General features: G+C 43.6%; 2 protein-coding genes and 1 long non-coding RNA gene across 7 annotated transcripts in view; 2 read left to right on the top strand and 1 right to left on the bottom strand.

The window, feature by feature from the left end:
- meox2a (mesenchyme homeobox 2a) overlaps window positions 1-15,935 on the top strand; it is a 30,954-nt gene extending 15,019 nt beyond the window's left edge. Inside the window, exons 3-5 of the mRNA XM_046399912.1 lie at window positions 6,170-6,752; window positions 11,108-11,280; window positions 14,095-15,935. Of these exons, the coding sequence (XP_046255868.1) occupies window positions 6,170-6,752; window positions 11,108-11,280; window positions 14,095-14,313 (975 nt within the window). The 3' untranslated portion in view covers window positions 14,314-15,935. The remainder of the gene's footprint in view (window positions 1-6,169; window positions 6,753-11,107; window positions 11,281-14,094) is intronic.
- On the bottom strand, window positions 829-20,529 carry LOC124064965. Of its 3 annotated transcripts, XR_006844341.1 has the most exons (4): window positions 17,271-17,404; window positions 11,982-12,084; window positions 9,934-10,099; window positions 829-5,374 (listed from the first exon to the last, which is right to left on the bottom strand). It is a non-coding gene; the product is annotated as an uncharacterized LOC124064965 (long non-coding RNA). The 3 variants fall into 3 exon arrangements; XR_006844340.1 differs by lacking the exons at window positions 829-5,374; window positions 17,271-17,404 and adding an exon at window positions 20,368-20,529 and having other exon boundaries at window positions 9,698-10,099; XR_006844339.1 differs by lacking the exon at window positions 829-5,374 and having other exon boundaries at window positions 9,698-10,099.
- Window positions 17,212-21,264, top strand: part of agmo (alkylglycerol monooxygenase) — a 43,629-nt gene continuing 39,576 nt past the window's right edge. The window contains exons 1-2 of one of the 3 annotated variants that reach the window (XM_046399904.1): window positions 17,212-17,355; window positions 17,516-17,759. In XM_046399904.1, coding sequence (XP_046255860.1) covers window positions 17,640-17,759 — 120 coding nt within the window. In that variant the 5' untranslated portion in view covers window positions 17,212-17,355; window positions 17,516-17,639. Of the gene's footprint in view, window positions 17,760-21,264 lie in introns of all 3 variants that reach the window. The other 2 variants (XM_046399903.1, XM_046399905.1) reach the window with 2 other exon arrangements.

The raw sequence follows: 21,264 nt of genomic DNA, 5'->3' as shown, positions 1-21,264 counted from the left end.
CCTGCAGCGTTACGTGCTTTGGTGCAGTGCAGCAGGAAGTTTAGCGTGCGGGGTGGGTTTTGCTGGATGGTACGTGGGCGGGCGATCCAATTGAACAAATAAAAATCACTAATGGCCCCGTTCACAAATTGAGAAGCCTGGCGTTGTTCCCCGCCTGGCACCCACTCGCCTGACGATGGCGAGGAGTGTGAAGTGGGCGAAATGAAGGAGAGCGTTTACAGATTTAGTCTGGGAGGAAACGGGCTTAGCGCTGCGGCTGGCTGGGGACGGTGCCGCTTTTGGTTTTGGCGGTTGTACCCGGTCCAGATCTAAATGGAGGCTTTAGTGCGGCGACCCCGAGCCGTTTGAGGTGTGGTGTGACTCGGTGCGAGGCCCTGCACAGCATCACACACGTCTACTCAGGCTCCAGTGCCTTCAAGCTGGAGGCGGAGGGGAACCATCGCACCAGACAGCTCCAACCGCCCCCCCCGTTATAGAGGATGATCTCACCCCGGCTGTCGGCGGCCATTACAGACACAGAGAGTGGCCACCTAAGAGCTGTGCTGCTCGCTCGACGTGACTCTTTAGGGCAGGAAGTCAGACGGTTAAAGATCTTTACAAAGATACCAGAAGGTTATGTCAACATTTTAGTGAGAAAATCAGCTCGTTTTTGACTCGATGCCTGTGTTAGTTTTTTAGATTGACATTATAATCATATTTTCATCATCCATTTTCCCTCTGTGCATAGCAGGCAAAAACTGGAAGTGCAACATTAACCACAACAGCAGTGATATTCCAGACTACATGCAAAAGATTTTTTTGAGTTGAAAACAGCAGCTCTTAAACGACATCTGATCACTGACAAAAGCTGAGTCAAACAGAAGAAGATTAAACACACAAATGGTTTTTGTCCATCTCAGGCTCCATGAAGCGAGGTAAAAAAAATAACAGACGCGTTCGAAGCTGTCAGCGTTTTCCCTTTACGCCCCTCACACTGGCGCTCGCTGTGACGGCTCTCAGTGCTCGTCTCTCCATGTGACAGAGCTGTAAAGGGAGACAACATTTACTGTCTCACTTCGTCGTATATCACTGACATTATTCCCCGACAACAGCTGTAAATCTGCGGCTGAAGTCTCGAAGGAAAGGACAGTTTCCCCGCCGCCGCAGATGTTCGTCTCAGCGTCTCTGTCCCCGTCGCTGCTCTGTGATTAGGCGCCGGATCAAAGCAAGGAAACATCTAATTTATCTCTGAAGCTGATGTGCAGGCCCATACAGTCAGAATGAAAAGGGTTTTTAAAAGTGTTTTAGTTCAAATCGTGAAATTCACTCAAAACTTAATGGGACGATTATTTATGCTCATGTGGTTGAAAACATCCTGCAGAAATACTTTTGTCTTTTAACACAACCCTGACTTGTAGGCATCTGATCTTCAGATGACGTCCTGTTACACCAGCAGTCATTTTGTAAGAGAAGATATTTTTCAAAAGGTAAAAAAAAAAAAATAAAACCTGAAGAGAGTCAAAAAAATTTCCCTGATGTCAGAAATCTTTCAAAAGTTTTAAGTGCTGCAGGTTTTATTTAACTAAAACGTCTAATTCAGGTCATATTGGCTTAACTGCTCTTACAAAACGCGTTTATTCTAATCTTACTGCGTTTGGCTACATGCTTTATATATCAGGAGAGGCTCACTGAGTGTTACACACTCTGAAAAGTTTCCATATTAGTCAGAAAATAAAAAAATGTCTAATAATAATTACACACACACACACACACTGGGTCCTTTTAAACGCTTATATTACAGTCTGAAGCTGAGAGCAACATCAAAGCTTTCTGTAACTCAGCATTAAAACACACGAAGGAGCTGAGTGCAGAACAAAGATTTCAGATTTTATCACAAAGTCCATCCAACTCTGAAAGGCTGTCATGCTGTCGTAATTATGTGTCTTAGGATTATGCTGAAAGCTGAATCTGAATCATTTCCAGTTACGATTATCATTTAAAGCTTCTATTGGTTTATCAAATAAAATTTGTCCAAATTTTTAGTCTTTACTGTAAGCCATCAATTTAGCATTTATAGGCAGCACATAAATGTTTGATAAAGTATTTTGAACACTAATTATTTTTGTTTGTTTTATTATTGTTAATTCGTCAACTTCCCTGCGAGGACATAAACGAGACCATAACGAGTGTGTTTTATTGTACAGTTTACAACAAGCCTCAGCTGACGGCGGCCCGCACAGGACAAAAACATTAAGAGACACTGCAGTCTGCTCACAGACATTCTGGTTACAAAGTATTTATTAAATGGTTATTTGTTAAATGCAAAATACGGGCATTTAAAATAAAGTTTCATGTTTTCTGTCCGCACGAAGGCCGAAGCTGCTCTGCTTTCCTGTGATGTTTTGATCGGGTCTCTCGCTGTTGTGTTGCATCTCTGCAAAAGCACAAACTTTGTCCTGCAGTGAAGGCTGTTGACTTTCCAATGAAAAGCAACCCCCTCCCGAAACACGCAGGAAACTCGGACGTTATGTGAGAGCAGGCGCGACGCGGCGGCGGCGGCTTGTTTGTTTTGGTGACGGTGGCACTGAGCCGTCTTTAATGTAATCCTTCCTGCCTGCGTGACTGACAGCCACAGGCTGAGCAGCAGGTCCACCTTCGCTCTCGACTGAGGAGGAATCCTCATCAGGAGGTCGCCGTTCTGACCTCTTCAGCTCTCTTTAGTCCTCTCTTCATCTGACGTGTCATCACGTAAAGGTGTGACCAACGTGAGCCTTACGAGGCCCATGCAGGTAGTTTCAGAATTCGGTCATCGATGATTTGTGTGCCCGGATGGGAACATTTGGGACTGGAAGGCATCTGAAACAGCATTTCCTCCGTCACGGGACACTAAAAGCCTTCACTGAGTCCAAACTAATATTACACTGCGGTTAGCAGCCCCACTTGTTGTTCACAGTGGAAAAAGCTGAACTACAGCAAAACTACCTGCAGAAAGATTTGGTTCGATTTACTAAAGCTACTTAGAAATAGCAGTTCAAACTACTGTGTAAACACATAATCAAACTGACAAAGTGAACGTGATTTGAAATTACGACTAAATATGATATAAATATGTCACATGCCAGCAAATAAGTGCCCACTTGTTCACAGGTCACACATAAACCAAAACAAATAAAACACACCAGCTGCTTTCATTTGAAAGTGCTGTGAAAGTGTGTATGAGTTCATCACCTGCTTCAGGTGACACCACCCAGCCAGCCAACTTCTCTGGACATTTGGTAATAAATAATCAATACTGATGAGTCCCTGACACCTAATCAAGGCCTACAGGCATAGTTTTACTTTCCTCTCGTGGTCAAAAATTGTTTGTAGTTTCGGCGATTACACAAAAAATGGCAATAAAGCAACTGAGCTACTCGAATCACGAAGCACATTTGAATGTAGTTGAAGCACGAGAATGTAGTTAAACTACTGGTTTAATTCCATGTAGTTCACCACATGCCCAACACTGGTGGCAGAGAAGACAAACGACTCGCCAAATGAAAGGATGGAAAATTAAATGAGCCAAGTGTGTAAAGAAAATAAAGTTTAACGGCTGGATGTTATGTGGAATCTCAGTAATATCTGAAGTGGACAATGTGACAGGGTGACACCTGATATCAACATCAGCCTGATCTGGAAGTAAAATGTCACGTCTCACACACACACAGTTACGCACACTGTGGGAGATTTTTCTTCACAGCCCACGAGGGGCGAAGACTCGGGCTGACTGAAAACACGCCCGTCACCGTCACATTGGAAACACGTGTGAATTAATACCTGCTCAGGGCCCTGAGCACATACATCTCCTCCTACAGCCCGGCTAACCTGCTAATAGCCTTAATTTGTAAGGTAAACAGTAGAAGAGTTTGACACTCACTCACCTAAGGTGCCTTTCCTCTGCTGCGCTGCCTTCGGAGGCTTTGGAGGGACTGTGTGGGGGGGAGCGACAGCAGCAAAGTTACAGCCTGCCTTCGCCACGCTATCTGTTAAAGTCATTTTCTCCCAAAGAGGAATTAATTTCCTTTCTCGGGCGGCCCAGAGCGCCTGTGGCACAGCCTGAGTCGTCCACTCGGATCCCCAGAGCGCGGAGTTATTGTGGCTGATGTGAAAAACCTGCCGGGGCCCTGAAAACTCTGAAACAATGACACACTTCTACTTTGTTTTGCGTAGTGTCAGATTTTAATCTGAACTGCGTACTTTTTAAACTTGTGCCGCAGACAATACAGAGTACAGATGAATAGAATACAGAGGATTAGACACGACCACACGGCTGCTTTGAGTTTTAGAGATTTTAAGGAAGGATATACGTGTGTGAGAGGATCATTTACCTTTAATTTAATCATCTAAATTATGCCATCTGGATAAATAATACAACAGACGTATTTTAAGAGCATAGACTAAAACCAGATTTTTATAATAATTTATAAACTTCCCCCGTACACTTACAGACCAAGATTATTTCTGGTATTTTAAGTCTGATGCTGTCTGTTTTTGTATCATAAGTTATATGAATGCGTTTGAGGGCAAATAAATGTCTTAAATCTGTTAAAGGTTTATTTGAGTCTTGGGATATCTTATAATACTAAGACAATAATAATAAAGGAGAATAAGAGAAGCCAAAGTGAAGGCATCTTTCTTTCACTCCTGTTTACCGGCTTTTAGTCCTCCTTCAGTTTGACAAAATGACACTTTTATGGCAAAAATGATTTAGTGACACTGATGTGTGTACTGACAACTTGTGATGTGAGTGTTTGATGTATTTTGAGGTCGTACGTGGTTGAAATATTTCATCTTATGCAAACTCATAAACCTTTTCTGGGAATTTATTTCTGGTCACCCTCGATGCTACGAGCCACAGATATTACTTCTGTCTGTGTGTGCTTTTTATAAATAATGATAAAAATGTTACAGGTTTAGTCTTATTGAATAGTAGTGTGTTGAATATTGCTAAAGTAAGTAACGGTGATTTTTAAAGCCAACAAATTGGGTATTTGGGGCACTTTTTTGAATTAGAAGCGAATTAAAGCGGTTACCTGAACCTCCTGACCTCATATTGATGGGCGATCTTGCATCAGTATTAATGAGATTATCGACTTGATGATGTGAGGTGTTTCATTTCAAAACAAGACATCCCATAAAACTAAACTGAACTAAATTAAAATGAAATTCGGTTGTTTTTAAAGGATAGTAGGAAACTTACTTGCATGACAAAATCAAACTCTTATTTCAGACTGGATCCTCTTGCTTTGCAATGGATAAGTTTCTGATTTTTATTTTGGCATCAAACTTTCCACATTCTTTTAAAAATAGCGAAGAGTCAGAAGAACTTTCCGGCGCTCTTAACGTCACAGGATTTCTACGACACACAAGCAGAGGAAACCCTTAGAGTGTCTTTGCTTTCTTCCACAAGACTAACAGTATTTTAAAGGGTCAAAGCTGGCGAAGACGAGGCTGACACACTCAATTAACCCCTGACACCCCCACCCCCCACCCCTCCACACTCTCTCACCTCCCCTGACTCCCCCCTCTCCCCTCTCCCCCAGCTCCACCCATGAACCATTAAGGCTGTTTTCTTGCAGGAAAAAAATGGCCACCGAAGGTCAGATCCAAGTCCAAAATAAATTGCTCTCTTTTCCTGAGGCTCAGCCATTTTAATAGTACAGATTTATTGTGCTGTGCTTTTTGGAGGGTGATCATATGTATGTGGTCAGTAGCGCGTATGCAGTCTGTGACCCAGCCTCCCTCTCACGTTACACCCTATTTATAACATCCCCTCCGCCGGCTCCCCTCGTTCTGCAGTTCCTAGGAACCTCCTTCTGCTCCCAGCCTCGAGCTCCAGTCCCCTGTTCCTCCTGACATCTGAGAGGCTCTGCTGCAGCTTATCCTGGGCTAACTGTTTATCCTGTACAGCCTGGCAACTGGCCGCATGCTCCGGATTATCACAGGACACCCATTTCAAAACACACTTTACTTTCCACTCTGATTATTCAAGAGTCGAGTATCTGAGTTTTTTTTTTAACTGAAGGAAGAAGTTTGGGGATAGTCCAAGGAAAAAAGAGAAGCGTCTTGGATATGTGCATGTGATCTTTCTGTTTTTGCTTGATTTAGTAACTTTACCCTTTTTGACTTGCCCGTCTCGCCTTTCCCGGAGGGCCGTGTGTGTTTGCACACAATGGATCACACGCTGTTCGGCTGCCTGCGGAGCCCCCACGCCCCGGCTCAGGCCCTGCATCCCGCCTTCACCCAGTCTCCCCTGACCCTGCACGGACGCTCGGACCACGTCTCCTACCCCGACCTGGCCTCTTCGTCGTCCTCCTCCTCCACCTCCTCGCCATCGCCCTGTATCATCTCCAGCTACCCGGTTGACGACGGCCTGTTTCCAGGGCAGCACCACCACCACCACCACCCCCACCGCGGCCACCTGCCCTCCCAGCAGCATCACCACCCGCCTCAGCATCACGCGTCTTGGCACATCCCACAGATGCCATCGCCTGGCAGCAACACACGCCACAACCTTTGCCACCCGCACTCCCACTCGTCCCACGACAACGGGCCCACACCCCCAGACCTGGGCCACCCCGGTGGGCCCACTATGTGCGCCAGCACCCCGAGTCTGGGCAGCGGCAGCACCCCTACGGGGGCCTCCTGTGTGCAGCCTGCAGACTTTGGCAGACAAACTCTGTCACCTGCTGAGGCCGAGAAGAGAAACAGCAAGAGGAAAAGTGACAGTTCAGGTCAGAGAAGTTTTTTACTTCAAATACTCATAAAAATAAGCAGTTTTTGACAGCTGAGCCTTAATGTAAAATTCTTTGGAGGTATTTCGTAGTCCAGTCTTATCGTTGGTTAAACATCGTTGTGGTTTTAAATATCCGCACTTTAAGAAATTCCAAGCAGGGCTCAAGAATAACACAAACATCTGTGCTTGTCATTATAAATCTTTCAGCACGTAACTGCAGCTCCGATAGAAAAACAAAAAAGGCTCTGAAAAGCAGTTTGTAGGTGTCGGCCGACACGCAGGGAAGCTGAATGAAGTGCGGAGCAAAGGCCACATATCGTAGCTGTGTGGCCACATCTGACTACTGTCGTGTTTTCTTTAAAAATCACATCTGGTTTGTTGCGACGCTCTTTAGAGGCCAGAAAATGAGGCACACAGTAAAGAATTAATGTCATGGATTGTAAAAGACTACACCGGCGCCTCGCGCCATACTAAACACCCCGACAGACTTTCAGGCTTTTCAGCCTTTCCTCTTGTCTGAATGATGCAGTTAAAATAAATCACAGTCAGGTTCACTGAAATGAAAGGATTCAGAGGATCATCTGTGTAATAACAGGATGCAGGACTGATTTATTTTTAGTTTTCTTTTTATGAGGATTATGAATTAGTTTGATGCCACAAGTAAACTCTTATTGAGCCATTATTACCTTGTCTTAATACTTTAGACAGATTAAATAAAGATAAATACAGATTTATTGAATGGATTTACATTCATATAAACTCAGCTGTGTGTTCTGTCAAGTACATCAGCTGTGAGCCTCCCTGTTTTGTTTTTAGGAATTGTGTGACTGTAAAAGTCTCGACACCTTAAAGCGGGTTCAGATGTTGTGACCTCGAACTCTTAAAAAAAAAAAAAAATCACTGGTCAGTGTGAAGTCTTTGAAGATAATTTGTTCAGTTGTTTTTAAGGCCTTGCATTATTAACATCCATAAAAGTCTGTACATTTCTAATAATATAAACACATTCTGAAAAACAGTCAGTCATCTTAAAACTATATCTGTATGTTCGCACATCCGTGAAGAAATCCCTCTTTTAGGACTGTACCCAAATAGGTAAGACCTCTGACGACCTGCAGTCGCCTCAATAATCAATCAGCGCATGACAAACTGCCGGATCGGGTCGCAGGAGTTCTCGCAGGGAACGTGATATTAGTGAGAGCTCTAAGTTTTCCAGGGAAAGTGTGCTCGCCGCTCTCTCAGTCCATTTGAGGACGGCGGACCGTCAGTGCCGATCCCGCATCCTTTTAAAGGCCTCTTTGTGCGCTCAGCGTGTCACCTGCACTTGACCACCGACTTTTATTCCCGTGTGTGATCGGTTTTCGCTCAGGATGCTGGCGGCCCCAGAGAGCAGCCAGTCACTGTGACGGGCTGCAGTTCACGGCCAGGTTACAAAACTCCAGTGTGCAAAATATAACAGATACAAATACAACATTAATAGACGACGTAACTGCTCTGGAAACGTGTTTGTAATAACTGAGGTTGCAGCACCAAATGTGAGAAAAAGCATTCAAAATTCGCTCTGATCTTACACGAACTCCAGATGTTATGTGCTCAGAAATTCTGAGTGTCACGAAATCTCGCAGAGCTTTCTGAGAGCTCGGATGGCTCAGTTTTCGGGATTAGAGGCCTGTTTGAGCTAAATGTCCTATCATCCAGATGCAAACTGTGAGTTCAACACTCCATCTCCTATTTCCTCTCCTCCTTTGTCAAATCATTTGGAAACTGAGCCTCGGCCTCCTAATCCCACTTCCCCTGTAACAATAGTTGCTGCATGATCATTACATATGTGCTGTGCATTCTCTCCACGCTAAGACCAATAATCACGCTGATTATTGAGCCTAACTAGGTTGCTGACTCAGTCAGCTGTCTAAATATTACACCACTCGGGGTTGCATGTGATAGAGCCCTGATTAGGTTTCACCATCTGGACCAGAAACCTGAATTTAGATACAGAAATAACAACAAAACCCGAGAACTCATTTTCATGCGATGTTCTCCGCTATTGGGGAAATATGAAGCACCTCAGCTTTCTATACATAACACACTCGATTATGATTGTTTCCTCGACGAAGGCCGCAGGGTGGGCTGATGAGATGAGCCAGCTCCTCGGTATTTCGGGTGTCTGCTTTTTTCTCATTTTTTTGTGACCGAGCTGGAGAGTTTTAGCCCAGCAGAGTGTCTTTTGGTGGCCTTTGCCGAGTGTCTGGGTTCTATTTGCATAGTCCTGTCATGGGAGTGGTCGTTCTTTAAAAAGTTACTAGATTTTCTGTGTGGAACAATAAAAGGTGCTTGAAGTCTTATTTTGTGGGGGCAGCGTTGTAAAAAGGAGGAGCGAGGTGCCCCGAGGCCTCTCGCTGGCACTTGCCTTTTTTTCGGAGAAGCTTTAGAAAAACATTGCGGATGTGTTGGTGCATTTGAGTTCACTCTTGTGTGTGCCACTGCAATAATATTTTACCGAAGGGAAATAAGAAAATCACAAGTTTCACTCTTGGAAAACATGTGATTTTTCCATCGCGAGAAAAATCAGCATTTCAAAACGTTTTTGCTGTCCATTCGTAAAGAACGTTATTTTTGAGAGGGTCCCTCCTGCACTGAGCTCAGTTCAGCCGGGAACCCTAAACGACGTGCCCTTTCTGGGTGCTTGTATTTTTCTCATATTGTTCCTCCTTTTTTGTGGAGAGATGAAAGTTACAGCGGGGACCTAATTGCTGTGGTGTAGCGGCTGTGTCATAAAAGCCTGCCGCTCGTTTTAACTCCAGGCCTGCTGGTCTGCACCAGCGGCTTGTGTTATTCTTTTATTTCTCTTTACACAATGTCTGTGTTTACCAGAGAGAGGGAGAGAAAGCAGATAAACACGACTGAAAGCTCGCTTCAATCAGCCACACACTGTTTGGAGCTCTCGGTTTGAAATTACAGGGAGGGAAAGGCAAGGTCGTGGGGGGAGCTGGACACGGGCTGCGGGTCAAGCAATGATCTGTTTCATTTCATAAAACTCATGTGGGAATTCCTGCAGTCCATATATCTGGGGTTTTTTTCCGACGCAAGTGCCATACAAATATAACTTTTGTAGAGCAGTTTCAGTTAACTCTCATCTTCTCTTTAGCCTCTCAAGGGGGTTATTTTGTTCTGGAAAAACATACATTTAATTAGAAGGAAGATCCTCCTCCTGTTGGAAAAACAGAGCCGACAGGGGTCCCTGCGGGTGGACGTCTTAGGTGAAGAGACAGACGTCGCTTTGACGTGGCTTCAGGCTCAGTCTGGATCTGGGCTGCAGGACTATTTACAGTTTGGCTTGATGCAGGCCTGCTGGATTAACACACACGACAGGACAGGACCGCAGATGAATTAGCATGCAATCACAGCTGAATTCAAGTGCAATGTGCAACTGAAGCGTGTCCAGCAGAGCAGCCGCAAAGGCCGCTCACAATAGGAAAGTTTTGGAGGGAAAATTAAGCGTATGTGTTTTCTTCTGAAATACCAAAACACAAAGTATTTTCCCTGTGTGATGAGCTGAAGTGGAGATGACATGTGCTGGGGATTTCTTTCTTATTTGCTTATTTATTTTTTCTGTTTATCCCACGTTTTTCCTCAGGAAATTCATGCAACATGTCGCTTGCTTCTTGCCTTGCATTTCGTGCTCACACATGTATTTTTCAATGCTGGTTTAGTTTTGTCTACTATCTACTCTCCTTAAGGTTGTTTATTCAATGCAGCACACTATCTGACATTAGCAGGCGACATTTTATGTGATGTAAGCATAATGTTTTTGAAAACCTTCACCTGCAATTTCTTCTTCTTTTTTTTTTTTTGAAATGCACATCTTATGATTGCAGGAAATTCATTGTTTTGCTGGTATTCTGAGCTCTGCCGAGAAAATGTGAATCAAAAGCTGAAAAAGTTGTAGTTGAAAAAAATGCCTATAGTGGTATTTAAGTAAATACACATATATATTTTATGTATCCTACAGAATTGCTTTGTTCCATATTTAAGAAAAGTGAAGTCGTATCAGCAGATTCTTTCAAGACAAATTAAACCCATGTTGGCAGTATAAAGGCCAGCGCACTGAAACAGCACAGCTGCCACAGTCAGACACACATGTGTAGCCGCCCGCGAGTCCTTCCAGCCACTTAAAGTGTTCATAAACAATGACTGAACAATAAAGTGTGATTGACAGCTCCCATTGTTTCTCCTAATAAGCCTCTTTTCTTCCCCTGCCAACTTGCACCTGCCACATAACATTTGCCTTATTTTTATTTTTGTTGCATATAAATCTGCCCTGAGTGGAACAGAAACCTGTGTGGTGTTTGGTTTCAGAGTCCCAGGACGGGAATTACAAGTCAGACGTGAGCAGCAAACCCAGGAAGGAAAGGACGGCATTCACCAAGGAGCAGATACGAGAGCTGGAGGCCGAGTTCGCCCACCACAACTACCTAACCAGGCTAAGACGCTACGAGATCGCCGTCAACCTCGACCTCACTGAAAGACAAGTACGTTCCCACCCACCGCAGCTTGTTTCCCCCTGGGCACAGACATTATTGAGCCCTCCCATTAGCACATTAATGCCATGTTGTGAAAACAGACTCGGCCTCGGGACAACGAGGAGGCTTTTCAGCTCGCTACTGTGTTTTTGTAACTCCGGTGCGAGCGCTATTGTGCTCCAGATGTGGCTGTGTGACGGGACTATCATATTCCAGATGTTCCTGTCTATTCTTTCAAGCAGGCCACAGTCAAGGCAGGGAGACGGGTTGAAGGAAGTGCTGTCTAGCAAGTCACTTCCTCTCTTTCACTACCCCTGCAAGCACAAATTGGTCTCTGAGCGTGGGCCCGTCGCTGTAAAACACAGCCACATGAAATAAATAACAGGAGACAAATGGTTGGGGGAAGGAAACGTCGTACAGCCTGTTGTTCTCTGACACCCGTTTGGAAGCTATAAGTCACACTTAGTTGATTTCTTGTCGTGATATTTTGCTGTGTGATACAGCGTAGATTCAATGTAAAGAACTGAGGTGAGAAATGAGTTTCAGGTGAAGCCACTGATGCAAATGACAGCACAAGATCCCAAAGATATGAGCCCTATACATCATGTGTTTGTAAGGATTTATGTGTGTGTCATGCTAAATAAAAAAAAAAAAAACAATAATTGCATAAGCCAAGTACATGCAGAATTTGCTTATGAACCAACACAAACCTTCTGAAGGAGAACATCAGTAATGGCTCCATCCCATTTTGTATCTGTTCGCTGCTTTTTCTCATTGTGCATGCTGGCTCAATGGCCGAGTTCACTGCGACACCTAAAAAAGAACCAAGCCAGGTTATTATTAGACCTGCTGTCCTGCAACCACAGGAAGAGCCTGCCATGAGGAAAGAATCCAGGCCTTGAATGTTTTCTTCAGTGAACACATCGCATAAGCATCTCTCAGCAACCTGCCATTAGCTGCTCCACAGGAGACTATTGATCCATTTTGCAGTAGTTGGGGACATCAGTAATGTTGTCAGCTTGAGGTGTTCAATTCCCCCTCGCACATACCTGAGGAAATCTGCCTCCTGCTGTGAATGAAAATGTCTGCAGTTGTGTGTTGGGGGCCTCTCAAAGTAATGCGAGTAGTAAACCTGCACAGTTGCATTTAGGTTTTTACTCCTCAGTCTGAAAAGTGATAAATGTATCATAAATCCTCAAGTAACCCTCTGCTTTTGCTTCACATTACAAAGGTGTAAAAACTTTCAAGGAACACCTCTACATACCACAAAACTCCATCTGACTCCACAGGGCCACCAAGCACACAGATTGCCATTGTTAATTCCACTTCAGCCGTCTCCCAGACTGTTGCAATTAATCTTTTTGTGGCTCGAAGCAACGTAAAATGTGCATGAAATTTCTTCAGCCCACGCGGCATAAGTTGTGCGGGACCTCGGTTTAGTCAGGGAAAATATACAGCAGGAGATAGTGAGGTAAATATTGGCAATACAAACAGCTGGCCAACGAACTTGATTTACACTGCATGAGCTGTTTGGAGGAATATGATGGATGTTTTATGTAGTTGGAGGCTGTGAAACCTGGAATATTTACAAAGATGGCAGGGGTGGAGCTACAGGCACGAATTTGTGGCATTTCTGGTTTGGAGATTACACCAGCATGGGAATAAGGGTTACTTGAAAATCATTGGATTTAAATTTTGAGATGACCGGTTCCTAATAAACAGATGTTTTTATATGTGTAAACAGCTGGATCAAAACCAGGCTAATTTTGTTTAAAGGTGAATCTTTTTTTACATCTCTGAGACAGTTAGAAATATTGTTTTCATGGTGTTTAAATGACTATATTTCACTGTGAAGTAGGTAACAAAACACTGAAATAATCATTGAGGTGCTATTAAAAAAGTGGTTTGAGTAACCAAGACGTCGCCTTTCTACCAAACTCTGCTCAGTTTTAATCTGGATGCGCTGGAACTTTTGACTTGCAAACCAAATCACACCAGTTACTTCCTTGTTGTTTTCTTTTGGACGTGTGCTTCATTATTAGTTTCCTGCTATGTTTCACGACCTGAAAAGAAAAGGAGCTGAGTGCCCATTAGTGCTTCATGGAGGCTTAAATGAGCCATTTTGAACCAGTGGATCTGCCGTTCTTCTCAAAGTTGAAAGTTGTGATTCAACTGTGAGTGTGAGTGTGTGTGTGTGTGTGCACGTAAGCCTTGAGGGTCACATGTTTGGTGTGATATTAGAGCCTGGCATATATAAGTGATCCTTTGCTGGACTTTCATCCACCTTCTCCTGCCCTCAGAAAAGGCCCCGAGGCTTGTAAAGAATCCGAGGTGATACTCAGCATGGCGTGAGCCCCTGACGTTGAAGACAAACGTTTGTGCTGTCAACTAACTTCCTGACCATGTGACTGCTCGGTCCCCTTGGAATGATACTCCCCAAAAATAAACCCACCTCACCCTGCGTGACAGGAGTGAGCCTCCCCCCTTCCTCCCCCTCCCTTCAGGCACATGTGTTGACACTCTGAGGGCCTCTGCTGCTACTTGACATGTAAACCGTTTTAAGCAACAGCTTAATCATCAATCTGAGAGAGGTTAATACGGTCGAGGCTGTTGAGTCAGGGAAAAACAGGTAGACGCCAAGTGGCAGATGGAACACTACATCCACACATAATTGCTGCTGTAGAAATGGCTGCCAAACTTTTCGACAAAGTTGCTGTCAAGCAGCAAGCTCCCTAATTGCCTTTTTATTACTTTTGTGAGTGTTTGCTTTCTCCTTAAGCGCAGTGAATCTGACGTTCTCTCTCTCTCTGCTTCACCCCATAGGTGAAGGTGTGGTTCCAGAACAGGAGGATGAAGTGGAAAAGAGTGAAAGGTGGCCAGCAGGGGGCAGCGGCTCGAGAGAAGGAACTGGTGAATGTGAAAAAAGGGACGTTGCTGCCGTCAGAGTTCTCTGGAATCGCAGCGCTCCACCACTCGACGGACTCCTTAGCCAATGAAGACAGTCACGACAGCGACCAGAGCTCCGAGCACGCTCACTTATGATGCACACACACACACACACACACACACACATCCCCCACCCTGCTCCCCCCCTCCCCCCAAAGAGTAAAGGCCCTGCCTCTGCCTCATGACTGTCCTTAGAAGGACTGCTGTTTGCTGATTCGCCATCGTCATACAACGATGCTAAATAAGTGTACAAATGTACAGAGGAATGACACGTGATAAATAATGAAGTCATCGCGCAGGCAAAATGGAAATTTCAAGAAGTGAGCACATAAAGGAGGACGACATATTTCAAAGTGCCAGTCGTGAAAAATTTCCTTGATAAATGTTAAAAACAAAAAAAAGAAGAGATAAGATGAGATAAAAACTGAAATGTGTTGTTTTGGCTACAGAAATTCATCGAATAGGCTGTTGCAAAACATTTTGTAAATCAGTCAAAGTGTTGTAAACATTCCATGTTGTGTGCCTTGAGAGAAGCCGGCTCAGGCTTTGATTTGCACTGTTGAACATACAGTCTGCGCTTCAGTCAGTTCATACTGTATAAAATGTAAATTACGATGTAATTGACTTATTGATCAAATCATGTGCCAGGAAATCTAATTTGCCTAGCTAATATAAATGATCTGTAAATAATTCTCAGTATTGTCTTACCTTTCCAATAATTTTATACCCACACTATTCAGCTCACGCCGTAATAAACACTGGCAGTTGTTTGGTCAACACTTTTCTGCCTGGAGATGACATTTTGTAAACAAATCTGAAACCTGAAATAAGTATATTATTAAATCCTTTCAGGGAGAGTTGCAGATGGAATAAAATTTAACCACTTTTAAATGGGATTTCATATGATTGGATCATTTTTTTCCCCATCTATGCAGCCAACCGTATGAATCCAGGCTGATGCGTGTCTGTTTCATGAAATGAAGCTGTGATGAATTAAACATTGCAGAGAGTGCAGAAAGCTGGTGATGGCGGCGCATGCTAAATTCACCTTTGCCTCAAGGCAGGGTCGGGACTCCTGCCAAGACTCAGAGAGAGAAACCCGCAAAAGATCGGATTCTGTTACAAAATCCAGTTGAAAATAATTTCGTGACTTGATCTCATCTTTCACCACACTGTGATTGTGCATTCTAATTTGTTGAGGAGGAACCTCACACAGCATGTGAGGTTTTCTGGAGGACATATGGACGACACTCCCCTCCTCCACTGGGCCTTAATAATCATGTGCTCGACATCAGTCCTAATACAACAGACGATAAAGTTACTCAGCTTACTCTTACTCACTGAGGCAGCACACTCACCTCCAGCTTCACCTGCAGCAACAACTGCTGACTAACTTCTGATTCTTGGCTGTTTAATAAAAAACAACTGTAAAAGTGAACACAAACCTTCAATAAATGCTTTTAATTGCATGTGTGAAGACAAAGATCTGCTTTAACGTGAGCATTCACGTGGAAGCACAGTAATGTTTGGACCTGTCATTGGGCCCTGCAGTGCACCACCATAAATCTACCAAGTTCCCTTTTAACCCTGACCTAACCTACCCTTAAACTATCCTTCACACCTTCACATGCAAAGCAGATACTCAGATGTGTAACCAGGCCTCATATCTACATTGTATCTGCACAAGTTAATTTGTAATTACTGGTCCCATCTGCTTCATAGGAACTTTAAACTGAATGCCACCGTCCTACAAGCAGTCCATTCGTAATGTCCCTTGATCTTGTCTAACCGAAGAACAAAAAGTTATACAATATGAAGTGAAGTGTGAGAATGCAGGTTAGACTTCAGGTGGTGGGCCGACGACACATAGAAGGCTCAACAGTGTGTTCCGGCATTCCAGGATCACTTATCTGCACCCACACCCTGAACAACACCCTCTGAAGCAATCTGGCACTATTAGCTTACTATCATCAGTCCCTGAGAGCACATGTTCTACCCTTACCAGTCACCAAAGTAAAGGACTAGCCTGTACATGACCGTAAATATGTCAAAACTGCTTTGACTCAAATAATGTAGCCAAGCTAACCAGCCTCGCTTAACAATCCTGCTAACCTAACTAGGTCTCTGCCAGCACTGATGGTATGAGGCTTAACCAACCACAAACCAAATCGGTCTTCTCAGCTACCTCAGCATAGCAAGCGACAAAGCACACACTTCTGTCTGTAACATCAACAGCTAAGAGCATACCAGCTTACTAGTTCCTAGTTAACTTAAGTTAGCTAAGATAGCTTAAGGTAACAAGCAGCCAGTTAGCTTAAGCTAATTAGCGTGTTACCATACAGTTTTGCTATAACACTGTCTCTAAACTTATGTCAATTTAACACTGCAAAGTCTTCAAAGTCTTCAGAGGTACTGGCGTCATGGCTAATATATAGCTGACATATAGTATGTACCTGTCAGGATACAACAGGGTATATATATGTACATATATATATATATATGTGTGTGTGTGTGTGTATATATATATGTATATATGTACACACACACACATACATACATTTATATATATAAATATATATTTACAACATTATTTACAACATTTCAGTTACTTATTCAGCTCAATAACATGACCTTAAGTTATATACCTCCTTCTGGGGGATCATTAAAGGGTTAAAGAGTTTAAAACACTGTTTTCATCTACAAGACTTTCTTGTTTCTCATTGTTATTCTGTCATTGTACCAGAATTGTAACTTTAGTCAGCAGAGTGATATTCCTTTCAGATCCAGATTAGTTTATACATGGTTTGTGGACATTTAAGATGGGCTGATTGATTAAAAAAATAGACTTTTTAGTTTCCGGTTAAAATCAGAAAGTCTCTGGGGTGAAAAAGGAGGCCAGAGGGAGCTGCCTGTTTCTAAAATCCTGGCTACAGCCCTGTTGAATATGCTAGTTTGGATCCTAAGGCAGGTCTTAACATCTGAATTACTTCTGAAGAGTGTGTGATCAGACGTTAAAACGCAACAGGGGTTGATGTGCACTCTGGAATACACACGAACGGCTGATGGCAAAGTGCTGTAAACACACTTCTCGCGAGATAAAGTGAGGCGGAATGAGACATCTCAAGTATCTGGCAAAAGGTAAGCTCGCCTCCTCAGAACTGAGCAGCAACATCAGGTAGCTCACAGGAACAGCATTCAGCAGCTGTGGTCTCCCACGGCCGGTTTCCTGTGTGTGAGAAGCTTTCTCCTCGGCTCTCCCGCTTCACGTTTCGTAACTGTCCTACTTAACTTGCCACAGAGAAAAACAAGCCTGTTACACGGCGGTCAGAGGAGCTAGGTTCAACTCAACGTGCCCAGTGTGAGCTTGGTACCTGCACAGGTGACAGAAACTCTCCAGCGGCTTGCACGGTGCTGTCTTGCTAATGGCTGGAGCTGTGGAGCTCGGCTCGGTGTCCACGGGGCTCCGGGCCATGTTTTCCATGCTCACACCGAACGAATCATCATTTCAGAAAGTGGAAGATGTTCCTCAGTATGTGGAGCAGGTGGGTACAGGTACTTTCTGACTTTTACAAATATGCGTCGCAGTAATCGTAAAATATAATGCAGGGGATACATCTCCTCCGGTGCCCCCCTCCCCAACAACCTCCCAATATATTAAGGTAATATATATCTATATCTATATATATAGAGAGAGATCTATATATATATATGTCTAGATAGATATATATAAAAAACGCCAACAACGCACCACAAGTCAAAATAATCATTATCAAATTTAATAATAGGTGATTGGGGTTAATTTTTGGTGTTTGTTCCACATCCATCCTGAGTGTTTGCTGCACTGATATTATTCACATTTAGTGATTTTATCATAATTAAAAGGCCACCTCTACACACTTAGGCTTTTTTGTTTTATCGTTATGTCGATTTCAGTGTTCAGTTTCTCATTTTGTCTGCTGTGCTGCTAATGATCTTACAGTGGTGGTCCACTAAATGGGTGTAGAAGAAAACAAGCACTTCTAGTGTCGTGCTGTAGGCTGCAGCTGTCCTGTATGTGGTTTGTCCTTGGGGTGTTGCCTTACCCCAGCAGAAGCCGACTAATGTGGGTCAGTGTCTAACACCATACTGGCTCCTTTTTCCTTACAAATATATTAAAAAGTGTAACATGAGTTTGACATAAGCTGTATGACCATCGATCATGAGGAGAGGGGACGAGGGGAGGATGTAGGACCAGAGGAGAGGAGGGGAAACTGAGAGCCGAGCAAACGCCCCTGCTGGCCACACAAGTCTACTTGGAAATTTCAAAAGAACAAAAAACAGTCAAACAACAGCCAAAGCTTAGCCTTTATCTGTAGTAAAACAACATACCGAGAAAAGTAGTGCTTGGGGAAAAAATTAATTTTGATCAAATTACTCTAAATGTCATTATGTAATCACAGTGAAACAGTTACTGTGATGGAAATCGCGAGGCAGCGCTTTTGGTCCAACATCAGTGCCTGACCTCACAGGACTCCGAGATTATTTTGTTAAAGCCATTAATGTGCAACTTCAGTAAGGTTAAGCTTGAGTTATTTAGTTGTATTTTGCGCCTGAGACCTGATGACAAATCGCATGTGCACAGCGAGACAAGTCACACAAAATAGTCGCTTCACATACTCATTAAAGCAGTTGTAAATCATTTAAAAAATGCAAGTTGTGCTGCTCTTCATTCACTTCATTGTAAGGTGCAGAGCGCATTATATCAGAGCTGGTTTTAGAAAGCTACAGCTGTCATCCGGGGTCACCGCCAAACTTTATGTCTCTGACCTAATTGTCAGACTTCAGATAGACAACTAACTGCAATTGAAATCTACTTAACAATTTCCCACTACTACTTAATGCACAATTTTAAATAAAAGTTTGAGGTTTTTTTTCTCCTTCTTACTGTCGGTTTACAGTGTCTCAGTTGCTGTTTATTATGGCGAATGTCTGGTGCAGGTTTAACAGCACATGTTGTTATGAGGTTTTATGGGACACATCAGGGGAGGGAGAACAATTACCCCCTCAGCAGGAGTCCTTATAATCCACTACCAGCCATGATTAAACAAATTTGTTTTAGCTGCAGGGTGATAAAAGTTTGCATGGGTGTGTGTGAGCAGCATATGACTCGGCACTGTTTACAGTTTGGGATGTGTCATTAATTATTCCTCACAATTGTTGGTCTCTGATCCCAACGGGGCAAATTAATTAGAGAAAACAAAACACAATCTTCTAATTTTGGAGTTGTTTGGAATTATGGGTTTGTGGTTTGTTTCCAGGTCTCTCAGCTATTTGGTGATTTGAATGCAAACACAGTATTTTTCTCAGACAGCGGTGATAAAAGTGTATTGTCAGCCTGCATGTTTTCAGCCAACATCAGTCATCCGTGACCTTATAAAAAGGGTGTTTGGGGAAAATGCAGACATCTGGTCCACAAATGTCATGTTCCATGTAATGTCGGATTCAGAACAAAATAAAATTATTAGGTTCCACAACAAACAGTCCACGCAGGATCTAAGTGTGCTGCCTTTCTTTAGTGTGATTTAGTTTGTTTCTTTGCAAAAAATAGAAAAACGCAAGATGCTTATTTCAGTGCGTGCAAAATCAAAAAGGGACTTTAAAAGACAAAGGGGGGAAAAGTGGAGGACAACTTATATCAAATAAAGGAGCAGAAAATGCAGACAGTAAAAAAAAAATCCAAACTTTTTTCCCTCGCCGCCGCCTTCTTTTGTTTTTTTGTGCACAGCATGAGAATCAACTTGCCCAACTGAATAATTTTGTCACGAGCTGTCAAGAGCACCGGCATGCAGAGGTAAAACTATCTGCTGGACAGGAGAGAATAAAGGAGGGAAGGTTTTAGGCCGACGTCCAGAATGATAATCTCTCTCTCAGCGGGTTTGGCCTGCGCTGGGAGCCCATTTGTTAGCTGCAGCTCTGCAGTCTGCTGCCAGATGTTGGAGCGTTGCGTGTGATCGCGGGTCCCTGGTGGCGCTCCCGCCTCTGCATGTGCACACGCAATCACACACACATCCCGCACCTGCATGCTAAAGTGTGAGCGCTCACATGTGGATACGCACCTACACACACTCCCACTTCTATTCACACACACGCACACACTTCCTCCCTGCCCACCTGCAGATGTGCTCCTCGGAGGCCTCGTCACGCCCCTCATTCCTCGCTCTTGGCGGACTCATGTGTCCCAGTTATGGCTGCGGTCACTTGGTCAATGAGCGCCTTCGAGCTAAAGCTAACCAGCAGGTCTGACACGCCGCTGAAGTCGCAGTCTTGACCTGTTTGCTAACTACGGTCCCTCACTAATTGGTTCCATGTTTGACAGACCCATTAAGAGGTTATTACATGTTTCCAGCACGGTTAGAATAGAAGCCTGTCACTGACTGTTTGGTTAGTGCTCACCATTTGTTTGGTCATAGCTTGGCATAGTGACGAAATGCAATCCATTTCCCACAGAAATTATGTCAATTTGAATTTTGTTTGATAGTCAAGTGGCATTTCAGTCCAATAAAAGCTGCTGAGTTTGTCCCGATGGACCACACATTTGTCGGCCGTATTGCTGCAGCATGTCAAGTTGATTATACAGAAAAAAAACTTTAGCAAGTTATTAAGGCTAAGAGGCTAACTAGTTTAACCTCGATGGCTGTGTGTGTGTTATGTGTTTTATCAGAGAAAATCAATCAGTTAAACTTCCTGCGGCGTCTCTTACTCTCTGTTTTATGTTGCTTGGCTTCCAGCTGCCAGCCCTAAAAATGAAAATATGTGGTTAAGTTTAACTGAGCCAATGAGAGCGTTTCTACCTCCAGTGCAGCTCTGCTCAGACAAATGTTTGTGATCTCCAATCTGCCAATACGCTGAGGCTTTAAACCCCTTTGCTCCAGCCTTGGTCTGTGAAACAAATATCATGGATCACAAGACATGAAAGTCCTGCAAGCTTTTAGCTCATCTGCCAAGACAAATATTCAAGTTCAACACAACTGCTAAAAGCAACAGTGGACTTGAAACTGTCTTGTTTTG

Source organism: Scatophagus argus, chromosome 9 (genome assembly GCF_020382885.2).
Source record: "Scatophagus argus isolate fScaArg1 chromosome 9, fScaArg1.pri, whole genome shotgun sequence".
Classification (NCBI taxonomy): domain Eukaryota; kingdom Metazoa; phylum Chordata; class Actinopteri; family Scatophagidae; genus Scatophagus; species Scatophagus argus.
Note: the sequence above shows the minus strand (reverse complement) of the source record. Positions and strands in the feature narration are given on the sequence as shown.